Source organism: Molossus molossus, unplaced genomic scaffold (assembly GCF_014108415.1).
Source record: "Molossus molossus isolate mMolMol1 unplaced genomic scaffold, mMolMol1.p scaffold_m16_p_1, whole genome shotgun sequence".
NCBI classification, from domain to species: Eukaryota; Metazoa; Chordata; class Mammalia; order Chiroptera; family Molossidae; genus Molossus; species Molossus molossus.
The window spans coordinates 107,972,439-107,987,432 of NW_023425344.1; the positions used below are offsets into that span (position 1 = coordinate 107,972,439).

Sequence of the window (14,994 nt, forward strand, 5' to 3'; positions counted from 1 at the left end):
CACATCTCCCCGCCTTCACACTGCCCTTGCGTGGCCTTGGCCTCCGCTCAGCTGTGCCACCAGCAGGAATGCACGGCCGCTGCCAACTCCCCCAGCTTCACATCCAGGCCACATGCTCTTCCGCGTTGCTGAGTCTCACAGGGTTATTTTGGAGATGAATCGCATGCTCTCTTGTCGCCACTTCCGTGATCACTTTGGTGTGCTCTAGTCAAGAGACTGCGTTTGGCAGTCAGATTTTTGACACCTAAATCCTGGCTCCTATCTAGCTCTGTTTTTATTTTTGTTTTTTTTTTTTGATGAAGTTACTGAATCTCGCTAAGTAACAGTCCCTATTTGTAACCTGGGGGTTTATCACCTCTACAGTGGGGACAGTTACACTGGTTTGTACATGCGACATGCTCAGCACAGGGCCCGGCACGTTGCGTGTAGGGAGACTGACTGTCCCAATGTGCCCGAGAGTAAAGGAGTTCCCGGTAAGCAGAACTGTGAGTGCTGAGGCCGGGACAGTCCTGGGACACTGGCCGGTCCCCTAGCTGTGAGCATGCCATTTCCACGATCTGAGTTTTCCAGTGTCATATCTTGTATTCCCTGGGAAGCAGACTCTGTGTTTCGTCTTTCCTCCGTTAAGTCTCACAGGGGCACGTACCTAGGCGTTTACGTATTTTCATGGGTACTACATTTGCTCGCAAGAAGTTTGCCATACTTTATAGTAATAGAACTTATCTAAGACTAGAAAATTAAAACAAAGGCACTTGGGGAATCCGGAAGGAGGAAATGGTTGGGAACACAGTATTGGCTCGGGAGAGACGTTTTGAACTTTTTGGCTTCAGTCTCCTTTCCCTGCAGATGCTGACCAGGTTCTGGTCAGCCCCCAGGGAGTGGGGTTGGCTTCCATTAGCTTGCCCATGGTATGCCTCGTGGTGTTTGCCCACCAGGACTGTTCCATATTCGCCTCCAAATTGTTCTCCAGCAAGCTTCCTGTTGGCTCGGATATCTTCTCACAATTCCCGGGTGCTTCTTGAGTCCTGGACTTGCCTCCACAGATACTAAAAGCCAGTCACGGGGCAGAGCGTGTGTTAGCCTTTCCCAGCTGCTCCAGCAGAGAACCACAGACCGCATGGTTTAGAAACAACAGAAATCCACTCCTTGCAGTCCTGGAGGCTGGAAGTCCGAGATTGGGGTCTCAGCACGGTGGAGTCTGGTGAGGCCTCTTTTCCAGGTGACTGACTACTGTCTTCTCCATGTGTCCTCCCATGGCTACCTGTTCTCAGAAGGGCGCTAAGCTCATTCATGAGGGCTCCACCCTCATGCCCCACTCACCTCCCTGAGGCCCCACCTCCAAACACCTTACACTGAGTGTTAGTTTCCAGCATGTGAATTGCAGTGGGGGGACGATACAAACATGCAGTCCTGTTTCAGGGAAAGAGAAGGAATTTGGGAATAGCATAAATAGGGTAACATGTGCCCCGAAATTTGTGGCAGGTGGGGGAGAAGGAAGGTAGCTCAGCAGTTTATCACCATGGCTGATCATTTAAATCACTTGGAAGATTTAAAAAGTAAAACACTAATGTCCAGTACCCCCATTCCCACCCCAGAAATTCTGGTTTGATTGGTCTGGGGGATCTGGACATAACATGGTTTTAAAAGATCCCCGGTGGATTTAATATGCAGCCAGGGTGGAAACCACTGCAAGAAACTGACCCTCCTCTGCCTCTTTCCTTCCACAGTTCATAGCCGCGCCTGGAGCTCAAAACTAAACATATGAAATAGTGATGAATGCTTCTTTTTACATATGATTTCCAACATTGGAGCGCATATTTTGTATCACAAGGGTGATTATGCATGACTTTAAAACTTGTCGGTTCTAACTCAGTTGTAGATCACCCCCTTTTTATGTTAAGTAGCAAGCCTGTTTCTTAGGCAGCCATCTATTTATCTTATCATTAAAAACCAACAGTTTCAAACCCACAGGCAATCTGGCTTGTTTCTGTTTTCTTCAGGGAAGGGGAAAGAATTTTTATACTGCTAGGAATTCTCTTAGACTGAAAAATAGCACTTTGCTGCTGGATTAAGCCTCAGTGTTGTAGATGTAGCACCTGCCTGCGGATTGTGGAGAAAATCGGATGCTGCGAGGACGTGGGTTCTCTGCCCGGCACATGCAGAAAGGTCCACAGCGTGGGGCTTATTTCCGATGACTCAGCCACCTTGCTCGTGGCCTAGATGGGATCCAGTTAGGACCTACATCATTATTTAATATTTTGTTCAAAACTAGCTGCATCTGTATACTTTCTCTTTTATATTTGTTTTCTTCCACTTTAGCAATTCCCCCGTAATAATCTAAATAGAAATTCTTTGTTCTAAAAATCAAAAACAAAACCAAAAAAACCCCAGCTTTTTCTTTGACATGCATTAGCCGATAAAACTGTAGTCAAATATTAAAACTGTAGTGAAATATTGATAGCAATTTTATTGCATCCTATATTCTTTATTGGAAAAGTCTGGTGATTTTCTCTTGATTGTGGATTTTTCAAGAAGTAAGCCTATGAGCAAACCTCCCAGATGCTTTCCTCTGTTTGTGTTATGTATCTAGTGAGTCGTTACTATAGACTGAATGCTTGTGTCCACCCCTGCGCCCTTTCCCCACCCAAATTCACGGGGTTGAAAGCTAATTCCCACTGTGATAGTAGGTGATGGGGCATTTGGGGGGTGATTAGATCCTCAGGGTGGAGCCCTCGTGAATAGGATTTAGTGTCCTCAGAAAAGAGACTCCAGAGAGCTCCCTTGTCCCCTTCTGCCACATAGGGCACTGAGATTTGAACCAGGACACCTCAATCCTGGACTTCCCAGTCTACAACTGTGAGACAGAAATGTTTATTGGTTAAGCCACCCAGTCTGTGTCATCTTGTTATAGCAGCCCAGCAGGCCAAGACATCACTACAGAACTATTTTTATTTTTTTGCATTTGGAGTTTGGCCACCTGCAGTTACCCTATAGTCATGGTGCAGTGTTCAAAACCTCCACCTCGTCCTGAATGGCTGGGGACCTCGTCCTGAATGGCTGGGGACCTTTGTTGTGGTGTCACTGTGCAGGAGTAGTGGTTCTGCTGCCCTCCTGCCTAATCTGTCCGCTGCTGTACTTGATTCTGTAACGTGGGAATGTACCTATCCGAAAGGGCAGTTCTGATAACTAAAAGACGACATAAAAGACCCTTACACACCAAAGAGACTTACATAATAATACCTTCTCTTCTTTCACCTGCTCTGGGCACAGCCCCCAAAGTGGGTTTCTTTTTGGATCCTTTCTCCTTTCATTGTAGGTACATTTTTGGGAGGAGGGGATTCATTTACCCTAATCTTTGTGTATTTGCATGTATTTTCTCCTTTTTTTCATTTTCATATTTGTGAAAGCTCCTAAAAATGTTCTTCCTCTGTTTTCACCTTGTTTTATGATCTTCCATGTCTATTTACTTCTTTATCTTTGTTTTATTTCCCATCATAAGACTAAACATTAAGGGGAAAATAGCAGCCTTGGCTGACTGTGGAAGAGGTTTATTGTGCAGTGGATGTTGTAGTTTGGTTTTACAAGTACGAGAGGACACTCCAAATCAACCCTGCATCCTTGGAGCTTGGTCAGCTTCCCCGTCTCTGGTCAGTAAATCTCACCAATTCGAAATGAAAGTTGAGTCACACATCTGTTTTTCATGTTGCCTTAGGATAATGAAAGCTATTGTGTTGTGACTTTTATGTTATTGAAATAAAACCCCCTCAAACTCAAAACTCTTGGGTTGCAAGATGATCGTGTCTTTATCATCATCCACCTGTACTGATGCTTGTGGGACCAGACCACGGGGTGATAAAGGGGGCACTGTGCTTTTCTTTTACGTGAGCTGTTGTCCTTGCTTGTTGTAAAGTGAGCCTAACATCTGCTTTTGCACAACCTTTTGAATTTTTTATTTTCATGGAAGAAATCTCCAACTCACATGGACTATCTTTTAACCAAATAAACCCGATTTTCAAAACCATTGCTTCCAATTTCCATTGCTTTATTTTATCCGTTTTAGAAAAAAAAAAACATTTGTGTAACAAAACAATACAAAAGCAATGTCTGTGACTCTTATTTTTTAATATTTGCATTTATTGGGGTGACAGTGGTTAGTAAAGTTATATAGGTTTCAAGTGTGCAGTTCCATAACACATCATCGGTATATTGTACTGTGCATTCTCCACCCCAAGTCAGATTTCTTTCTGTGACCATTCATCCCCCTCTACTGTGTGCCTCTTGTTAAATTGGCATTTGCTTTTAGGGAGTTGATTTCCCTGGGCTCTCAATTATGTTTTTCATACCCTAATAGGAGCTTCCTAAAAACTCTCGCACTGTGCCAGTAGAAGGTAGATGACAAGGTTTGGCAACTCCAGAGGAACTTGCACTAAATAATGCAGCCAGAGAGGGAACTGGAAATAATCACGAAAACATAAAGAGAAACCATAAGGACTAGATAGATTATATTTACTCCAAGATTTCTCATTCTACACTTTCTCTCCTGCTCTCTCAAACCCACTCATATTTAGGATAAATACATTAGTTACCCTCATTTCCTGCTGTATTGCACAATAACTACAGGTTCCCTTTGAAGGTCAAACTTGAGCAATGGAATAGGCCCAAAGATACTTGATTTTTTAAAGACAAAATTGGAGAACAGTATTAAACAACATTGTTGAATTGTTAGTACTGATGGGCACTAAACTGGGATTAGGTACAAACTGTGAGCATAAACATATCACAGCATCTGAGATACAGTAGTATGTTTAATGAGTTTTTTTTTTTTAAATTATTTTCCTTTCCTGTTAGTTTTTTACCCCCCAAAGTATTTTAAGATGGTTGTGCTTAACTCTGTACATCAGAATTTAAAGGTCATAGTTAAATAGTGTTAACAAAAGATTAAAAGTTTAATTTTTATTTTAAGTATGTTTATAGGGTTATTTATTTAAACTTAGTATTTATAAATATATTAAAATAATAATGAATGAAATGACTTGGATAATAGGTAAAAATTCTTTAGGAGTGTCAATCCAGAATATACAGTTGTACCAGGTTTCAGGTTATACTACAAAGCCACTGTAATCAAAACAGCCTGGTACTGGCACAAGAACAGGCATATAGACCAGTGGAACAGAACCCAGAACCCGGAAATGGACCCAAGGCAATATGCTCAATAAATATTTGACAAAGGTGGCAAGAGCATACAGTGGAGTAAGGACAGCCTCTTTAATGAATGGTGCTGGGAAAATTGGACAGCTACTTGCAGAAAAATGAAACTAGACCATCAACTTACACCCTACACGAGAATAAACTCAAAATGGATAAAAGACTTAAATGTGACTCATGAATCCATAAAAATCCTAGAAGAGACTGTAGGCAACAAAATTTCAGACATCAGAATATACAGTTGAAATTGCTGAGTAATATATTTGAATGCCCTAAGTATCCAGAGTCATTTCTTTAACTGGGCAAAGGGCAGACGTCCAGGGCCATCGCTGCTCTAGGAGGGCAATTGTGTCTGCCGGCCATGCCTTGAGCAGAGTGCACAGCGATAATTGTTAACATTTATGGAGGTTTACTATGTAACAGGCAATGTAGTGAGCCCTGCGCACACATGAACTTAATAAATGTTTGCTGAGAGTCTGAATAAATGGTCAATGCTTCCAGTTCCCAGCACATAGAAGAGGCTCTGTTACTCAGCTAATCAAGTGGGCCCACCTATCTATGAAGATTTCATTATTTCTCTTCGTGAGTGTATTTGATACTTTGACATCTCTTGATCTTAAATATTTAAATTGAGTTGATATTATTAAAAAGTGCTATTTTCTGAAGTGTTTGATGTTTAATATTTCAAGAACGTTATAATATACTACAAATCCAAGTAAAGATCTTGGCAAGTTCTCTTTGATGCCTCATCTAGGCACTAAATCACGACGATTTGTAACAACACCGTAATATGAATTAATTCAAGAACTATTTTTAAAAATCCTCATTCAACCTAATGTCATTATCATCAGAACACATTAATGTTTTGTTATTTTTTTATGATTAAGCTTCTGTTAAGTTTGATATTCTCATATATCATTAGAATGAACATGCCACTTATAAAACATTAATTATTCCTAACATCCAAGGATTGCATCTGCTTTATTCTTTTATTATAAAAACTGTCCTGAATAAATCAACCTATAATAATTACTTTATATACTCAGTCTGATTGAACAAAAATGGCAACCTGTTAGGATTTTTCCAGCACCTGTATTCTACAAATTTTACTAATGTACCATTTAATTAATTCAAAATGTAAAGAAGGACATGCTACTAAAAGTCCCTCATTTCAAGCCCATATTTCTGCTTATCAGTACTGATACCTCCTTACAGAGAAACACACAAGCATTTGTCTACTGGTTTTGTGGGGTTTTCTCTAGCTTCAGTATGGATTTCTCTAGAATTCAGGGTTCTTTAAAGCTGGAACTATAGCTTTTGAATGTCATAATTAGTGGTGAAAACAGCACAAACTAAGTGAATACTCTTTTGAGAGTATTCTTTTTAATATAGAGGGACAATGTTTATGTTATTCTTTAAGTGGTTTGGTTTCTCCGGCTCTTGTAATATATTTAGCTGACTGATTTAGTCTTGGACTTACAGCCAAATAAAATAGAAAATTCATATATTCTAAGAAAAGGTTTATTTCAATGATGTAGACTTATTAACTGCTTAACAAACATGTGGCTACACGTGTGCTCTACTTACCATCTTTGTAAAGCTGTACATCTTGAAACATGCAGAGCATATGTGAAGTATCTGGTGAAAACATTGATACTCTGTCATTGGTTTGACAATTCAATTACATTTCTTTAAGTATCTTTTTATTTTTTTGGAAACGCCTAAGAGGATCACATGGCCAAGTGAACGCATGATATTGTTCAGGGGTTATGGAAAACTTACCTTCTGTGTTTGCGTTATATGAATATAGCCGCTGCACTAGAGAAACACAGGTATTTCTAATGTATTTTAACTGCATGTTAAACTGATTCCCTATTTATGTCCTTATTACTGGTATTTATACTAATCTAGAGATTGTTTGTAACATCATTACCCGAATTTCACGACACTTGAGAAATGGCATTTTGTTTCAGAAGATTCTAGCTGAGCGTGGAGTCACTTGAGGGGCTGGGAGGGGGATTTTAAGACTTGCTCTAAGGGGTCTATGTGTGTTTCGTGCGCAGCACCTGTTCTTCCTGGAGCCTACCAGCAAAGCCATTCCCAAGGCTATGGGTACATGCACCAGACGAGCCTGTCATCCATGAGGTCGATGCAGCACTCACCAAATCTAGTAAGTGTGGGTGTGGAGTGCGCCTCTTTCCCTGGTTTTACCATTTCATCTCCCAAATATAAATACGTATGGACTAGAGTTGAATATCGTACATGTTTAAATGCCCAAATTATTTTATTTTAAAATTCATTATTTATTAGCATCTAGTTGATATACACTATTATATCAGTTTCAGGTGTACAACATAGTGATTTGACATTTACTTACCTTACATTGTGATCACCACAGTAAGCCTAGTAACCATCTGTCACCATACAAAGTTACTGTGGTGGTACTGACTGTGTTCCCTGTGCTGTACCTTACATCCCCCTTATTTATTTTATAACTGGAATCTTGTGCCTCTTTCCCCTATTCACCCCCCAACCCTTCTTTTCCTCTGGCACATATAAGCAAAATTATATAGTATTTGCCTTTGTCTCTGACTGATTCTACTTACCATAATACCCGCTAAGTCCATCTGTTGCAAATGGCAAGATCTCATTCTTTTTTATGGCTGAGTCATATTTCACTGTGTATATGCACCACTTCTTTATCCGTTCATCTGTCGATGGGCATGTCCATTTTCTCATGGAAGAGAAATGATGTGCTGTCATTTGTACAATCCTTTTGAAGGAAGCAAAAGACTTACAGAGAAAAACCATCGGGAAGGGGAGGTGTGATATGAAAACATGTAAACAATGAAACACAAAGAATCTACTAGTATGATATCCTAATTGTTACTTTGTGATTGGTGTTAGCCACTTGTGATCTTCATTCAGGTCTGTAAAGCACGTCTATTTGGTCATATTAATAATCTGGATGTTGATCAGAATGGACACTAAAACCTAAATGACAGAGCCAACGTGTCTTTGAATCCTCCCATTAGAAATCTTGAAGCATTAATTCATTCATTCACTAATTGTGAAGTTTGGAAGAGGCGTTCAAGGTCATTTAGTCAAATGTGACATCTCATACTGGAATTGCTTCTCCAAGCTCCTGACCTTTTGCTTGAGAACTTAGAAAAAGGTGCCCCCCTCCCAGCCCAGCAGTTCGAATGTCATCTTTAGTTGCTCTAAAATTCTTTGTGTCTCAGACAGTTTCCTCAGTTTATGAATTCATTTGATTTTGAGATTGTCTGATGTTAATATTAGCTAAACTCTTGTCTTTAAATGAACACAAGTATAATAAAACTCAATTTATATTTTGAATGTTAACCTCTTACCAGATATACGGTTTGTAAATATTTTCTCCCATTCAGTAGGTTGTCTTTTCATTTTGTTGGTGGTTTCCTTTGCTGTCTAGAAGCTTTTTAGTTTGATATAGTCCCACTTGTTTATTTTTGCTTCTGTTGCCTTAGCTTTTGGTGTCAAATAAAAAAAAAATCATTGCCAAGGCCAATGTTTTTTTCTAGGAATTTTATGGTTTCAGTTCTTACATTCAAATCTCTTCCATTGTGAGTTAATTTTTGTGTGTATTGTATACAATGGTGGTCCAGTTTTATTGTTTTACATGTGGCTGTCCAAGGTTCCCAATTCCTTTTATTGAAGATATTGTCCTTTCCCCATTGTATATTTGTGGGTCCTTTGTCATAAATTTATTGACTGTATATGCATAAGTTTATTTCTGGGCTTTCTCTTCTGCCCCATTGATTTATGCCAATACTGTACTGTTTTAATGACATAGTTTTGTAACAGTTTGAAGTGAGGAAGCAAATATTTTCCTCATTATAACAAAGATTTAGTTATATGTACCTTAATATTTAGAATGTGTATATGCTAAATTTCTATCACTATGATGCAAAAGCAGCCCAAGATGAATATATTATTGTTTTTTTTTTCTTTGTTTTACATATTTTCAAGAGGAAACAAAAATTTTTGGTGACTGCTTAAGAAAAGTTTATTGCCTGGCCAGTGTGGCTCAGTGGTTGAGCATCGACCCAGGCACCAAGAGGTCGCCGGTTCGATTCCTGGGCAGGGCACATGCCCAGGTTGTGGAACCAATCCCCAGTGCGGGGCATGCAGGAGGTGGCCAGTCGATGTTCTTTCTCATCCATGTTTCTGTCTCTCTCTCCTTCTCCCTTCCTTGCTCTCTAAAATAAATAAAGAAAAAAAATTTTAAAAAAAAGGAAAGAAAGTGTTTTGCCTCTGCCAGGGCCAGTTGCAATGACTTGGGTCTGTCTGGCAGGTTTTGTTCTCCGAAGACTGTGGACTCGGGGAAGATCTGTGTAACCTACTGTCTCTGAGGATAGCCGCAGCTGGGGGGAGTTGGCTTTCCTGCTTCCAATCTGTCTTTTTGATGGGCTAGCAATTGTATTTAGTGGCTTGCTCTACCCCCATTCTGGCCCCCAAATGTTATCTTTTTGCTAGCCTATTGAACTGACAGATGAGCGTGGTTAGGACACTAAGCTCTGGAGTGTACATCTCCAGAAATAAATGTACTTGGAAACATTCCTAATAGTTACTTTATGAGTGGGTTGGTTTGTTATGATTGGCATTTTTGGCCATGACTATTTTGGTATTCATTGTGCAACCCTGTCTTTCCTTTGTCAGAGGACCTACCGAGCCATGTACGATTACAGCGCCCAGGATGAAGATGAAGTCTCCTTCAGGGACGGTGACTACATTGTCAACGTGCAGCCCATCGATGACGGCTGGATGTACGGCACGGTGCAGAGAACTGGGAAGACCGGGATGCTCCCCGCAAATTACATCGAGTTTGTTAATTAATTATTTCTCCTTGCCCTGTGAGCTTTATTCTAATGTATACTAAATCTAATCTTTTTAAAAGATAGAGGATACTTTTAAGACAACTTGGCAGTTCTTTTACAATAATAATCTATCCTTCCTTTGACAATTAGACACACAGGTACCAGAAAGGAGGAATGATTTCTGGGCTGAAAACAGCAGCATTTTCAGTAATTCCTATAAGTGGAATAATGTCTGGAGACCTGGTCTGCTAATTGTGCTCTTGGTTTCTTTTGATTGGCTACTGAACCCTTCTGGGAAATGTATTTTTGTAGACTTTGATAGAGATGTTGATTGTCCCGTAAATGTAACAAGTATATGAAACTTCTTAGCTGTCACTTGGGAATCACCAGAAGCCAATTCTCTTAATTCAGTAACACAGCCAATAATTTAAAAACTGTGCAGCTTTGGAGTCATTAGGCAATTTCCAATGAAAATTTCCTGTGAAAATTGCCTAATGTAAGCAATGGCCGAATGACAGTTTGGTTACAATTATTTTGACTGATGGCCTTAGGGACCTAGAAACGTCTACTGAACAAAGAAATGTTTCCGTTTCCTTGGCCAGCTTAGGTCTGCTTCTTTCTTATTTGTACCAAGGCATATCCTACTCTGCACTTACATTCTATGGACCCCCAGATATGCTTGGCTCCACAGAATGTCAGGACCAAATACCTTCACAGCTACTCTGCAAAGGGCAAATTTAAGATCATCTATATTATTTCCCTAATAGGCTCTCCCCTGTTGCATGCCATGTAGGTCCAAGCTTCTGTAACATAGGCGGCTGCACTGGCCATCACTCTCCTAGCGCAAGAGTGTGGCTGACGGGAAAAGTCTCTTTCTAGCCACCACTCGTCAGAAAAACATAGTTCGAAAAGTTGCTTGAGATTCTCCTGCTGCATTGCGCTCTAGTTTCGAAGGATGTATGCTTTAGGAAATAGATGTATACTCTAGTAAATAAGTGATTTAGGTGTTTATTGAACAGCTTTCAGTAACTTAATGCCGCTGTTTATTTCAAAGTTAAGAAAACTGAACAGGAGCCAGTGACAAAGTGGGATATGAAATGTGCTGGAGAAAACCAGCCAAGGAAAGTTACCGACGGACTCCACAGAGAGAGAGAATCTGGTTTCTTGTTTTGGAAATGGTATTCAGATCCTGGAATGGAAATCTAGCCATTGAAACAGGTAGATGAAAAAACTTCCTTTTCACTCTCTGCTTTTTATTTTTTAAAGCACATTCAGGGGGTGAGATAGGAAGGTCATCAGAAATTTTAGGCACAGGCCCCACAGGTTGTTCACCAAAAATGAAATTGGTATTAGATTTTGATTTCCAAATGAGTGACCTTGCAGTTTGTCGCTGAATTCATGGCCGTGGCTGCAGCCCTTGCTGGCGGGTCATGACTTTCGCCTGAGTCCCCCGTCAAGCTTACCTGAGAGTAACATCCATCAGCAACTGTGTTTTTCTGATTGTGCCATTTATTGGGACCTGCAACAGGGTAGCATTCATGTAGGATCTGACTCTATAGTTGAGATGAAACTGAAAAAACAAAGTTGTAACAATGTAATAAAATGTATGGGTCTTGGGGCTATCTCTTTATATGATATAATCAAAGAAATTAACAAAATATCTTTTGTTGAAATGTTTATCATCCAAAGGCAAATGTCAATTAATTAATGCCTTTGAAAGGTTAGTAAATACTTTTGAAAATATGTAGTTTCATTTTGTCTAGCTAAAAGAGTAAATGAAATAAAATGTATTACATACAAACTTTATCTACATGACACCGACATAAAATTGAAGAGAGAAAATTTCAAGCAAAAAACTGGAGATTTCTTTGAGTGAGCTTTATGCAATACCCAGCTTGACTGATATTCTGTCATTGAAATAACTAGTCATGATTAAATGAATTAAATCCCATACCAGTTTTGATGCCCTGTACACAAACCTACAAACACAAACAAACTTGCAATATTCTTGCAAAAATTCCTGTGCATTAAAAGTGAGGAAAATAAGCTTGTTCAATTTTATTATATCGTGAAGTAAATATTTATATTCCACCCAGACTTCTTTCCATGATTATAAAAAAGGAGTAGTTGTTGATTAAATTTGCAGACTAAATGTAGGACAGGTACAATTTTTGATAGATAGCACATTTATAGGAAACTCAAAGGAAAGTGACTTAAAATGATGATTATAATGGGGGAAGTTACCATAAAGTAGCAGCTTGATGTTTCATTGTGTTTCTCATCCACTGATTTCAAAATCAGGTTCATTGAATGTAAAAGTCAATACTTACTTGGGGAATAATTCTCCTAAAATTGTAAGCTTTACGTAATGTTTGCATAGCAAGATGTTTCTATTTCCAGCCTGTAGGAATTAAGATCTGATCAGAAGTGAACATGAGAGTGGTGGTTTGACAATAAAGACTGAGAGAGAACAAGATGTCACATGCTCCTAACACTAACTTGATAGTGTTGTCATTGTTACTAAAGCTTATCCGGATACCAGGCATCTCAGCAGAAATATAGGAAATATGTGTAGAATACCAAAGTGCTATTTCACAGCATCAGTTTCAAAACGACATTCTTGAACAGCTTTTGCCCTTACGACACGCCCCCTGCCCCTTCCGATTGGCAAGAGGTGCCTCCTACATGACGCTGACAGCCAGGCAAGGGTCTAAGAAACAAGTCTTTAAAAATCAGGTTTCAGAGGCTTTAAGGGCCCAAGCACAGACAGCATGCCCTGCTTTTCTACACCTGATGTTCTCCAGCATGATAAAAGCACAAGGAGCCGTTGGATATGCTTTTCCAGGTTTCGAAAACAAAACTGAATGTGGATCATATCTCTCTGGAGAAAAGCAGTACGTTTTTGTAGTTAAGGTTTTTACAAAGTCTTGGTCTCTAGGGAAGCTTTCTAACTCTCTCACCTGTGGCAAAATGACTTATTTGTGTCTTCTTGTGATCATTTGCACATTAGCAGTGTAGCCCGATTTGAACTATTTACCTGGTTGTCAGATGTCCCTGCATCTTCTCAGGCCTCCCCCACCTCCAGACAGCACACAAGGGTTTGCAAGCACAGTTTCCAAGGGCACCCTGTGTGAAACGGACCAGGCCAGACCAGCCCCTCTCGCCACTCGGTCCATTGCTTGAAGGTGAAGACACAGTTCTGCCAGTTTGGCCACAGTCTGTCTTTCCTCGTGCTCTCTCTGTTGAGCTCAGCAGCACCGTGGGCGTTGGGGAGCCGACTTCTAGAACAGCGGAAGTTGAAGAGGTTTATGTCTTTTTTAGGTCTGTCCATCTCCAGTGGAATGTTTTTAATGAAAAGATAAAGAAAACGTGTGTGTGATCCTTTAATGACACATCTCTATTTAGAGTAGATATAGTTTATACCAAAATGATGATATAGATGTATACAAAAATAGGTGCCTTTTTCATTGCCCTTGTTTATCCACTATGGTCCGGGAGAGAAAACCAGGCAGGCAAGCTTCTGCCTGTTCTATAGTAATATTTTATTACACATGATTGGTATTTTTTGTGGTGGCAAAGTGAGATGCTCCTGGCAGATGCGAAGAGTGATAGCTGATTATATTTTACTTCTAAAGGTTTAGAACGTTAGGAAATACTGACACCTTCCATCAGTTTTTGAAAGGTTCTTTGTAGATTTATATGTAGTCGAGATGTATAAACATTAATTTTAGGTGTGAGATTTAAAATACCTATTGTAAGATAGAAGACTTATTTTATGAGGCTGAATTCATTACACGAGATGGAATTCACTTCACCAATTCATTATACCTTAGCTATTTGCTTCGGATAATCCGAAAGTGGCTAGAGTGGGCTTGCTTTGGGTAACGTGATGTGGTGATGAGAAAGCTTTAGTTAAGTAAGAAGCTATGTAAACAAATGCTGAAATGAAAGTCTCCTTCTTAAGTTTTCCATGCCCATCAGAGTCCTTTCCAGGCAGCTGTCAACTATTGATGATCCAAAAAATCACAACATTGTATGATACTTCTTCTGTGGTCATCATCCCATGATGCGTAGACTCCTGGAATCCACAAGCCTGGAAGGACCCCCAGGGCAAATTTCCTCCCCAACTGTCTATGTTACTTTAGTGTATTCCTGGGAATTTCATATGCTTTATGTGTTTGATATATGGTATTCAGTTTGCATAGTATATACTTCTTGGCAATCCATTTGCTATTAAGAGTGATTTACTTAAAGGAAAAGAGAAATCTGCTCCATCCTTCAGTGTCCACGCAATGAATGGCTGAGCATTTAGAAGCAGCAACCAGTGTGCTACAGGCATGGTGTGGAACTGTTTGGTCGTTGACCTGCGAAAAAAGGGCAAAATGGAATCATTGTGCAGTTTGGCTTCTATTTGCTTCAAAAATATGTAGAATTGTGATTGAAGATTAATTGGCAAGATTTTACTACCTTTGAGAACTTACAGTTTTGAAGGAAACAATGTTTTTACAACGAAGGAGCAACACAATGTTATTAATATAATTTGGCTTTTGTTATGCAAATTGTCAACACCAGCTATTAAAATCTATTTTAGTAGAAATGCTTTAATTCATGTTTTCTTCCTCTACACTGTGAATCTTGAAGCCTTGGTGGACTAGAGCAACATCATGCTGCCCAAAGGACTAACCTATGCAAACTAGTTCACATTTCAGTGGAAGTCACAGTAACTGTGTGATGAGGCATTACTCCCCCTGCGTAATGTACAGCGGCCCTGAAATAACACATTGAGCCATCACATATGTATAGTGCAGTCACTCACAAACACTTCCAGGCTACCATAATCATTAGTATTATTCGTTTGAAAGCAAATCGCTGATTTATCTATGAAAACTACTTGAACGATGTAACAACAAGAATGACAGACAGATAGATGTGT

At 39.7% G+C, this 14,994-nt stretch overlaps 1 protein-coding gene across 1 annotated transcript in view; it reads left to right on the forward strand.

Annotated features, from left to right (window-relative positions):
• The window catches only part of NEBL (nebulette), a 113,813-nt gene extending 100,283 nt beyond the window's left edge, over positions 1 to 13,530 (forward strand). The window contains 2 exon segments of the mRNA XM_036277383.1: positions 7,269 to 7,375; positions 9,904 to 13,530. Of these exon segments, the coding sequence (XP_036133276.1) occupies positions 7,269 to 7,375; positions 9,904 to 10,080 (284 nt within the window). The 3' untranslated portion in view covers positions 10,081 to 13,530.
• The last annotated feature ends 1,464 nt before the right edge of the window (positions 13,531 to 14,994 follow it).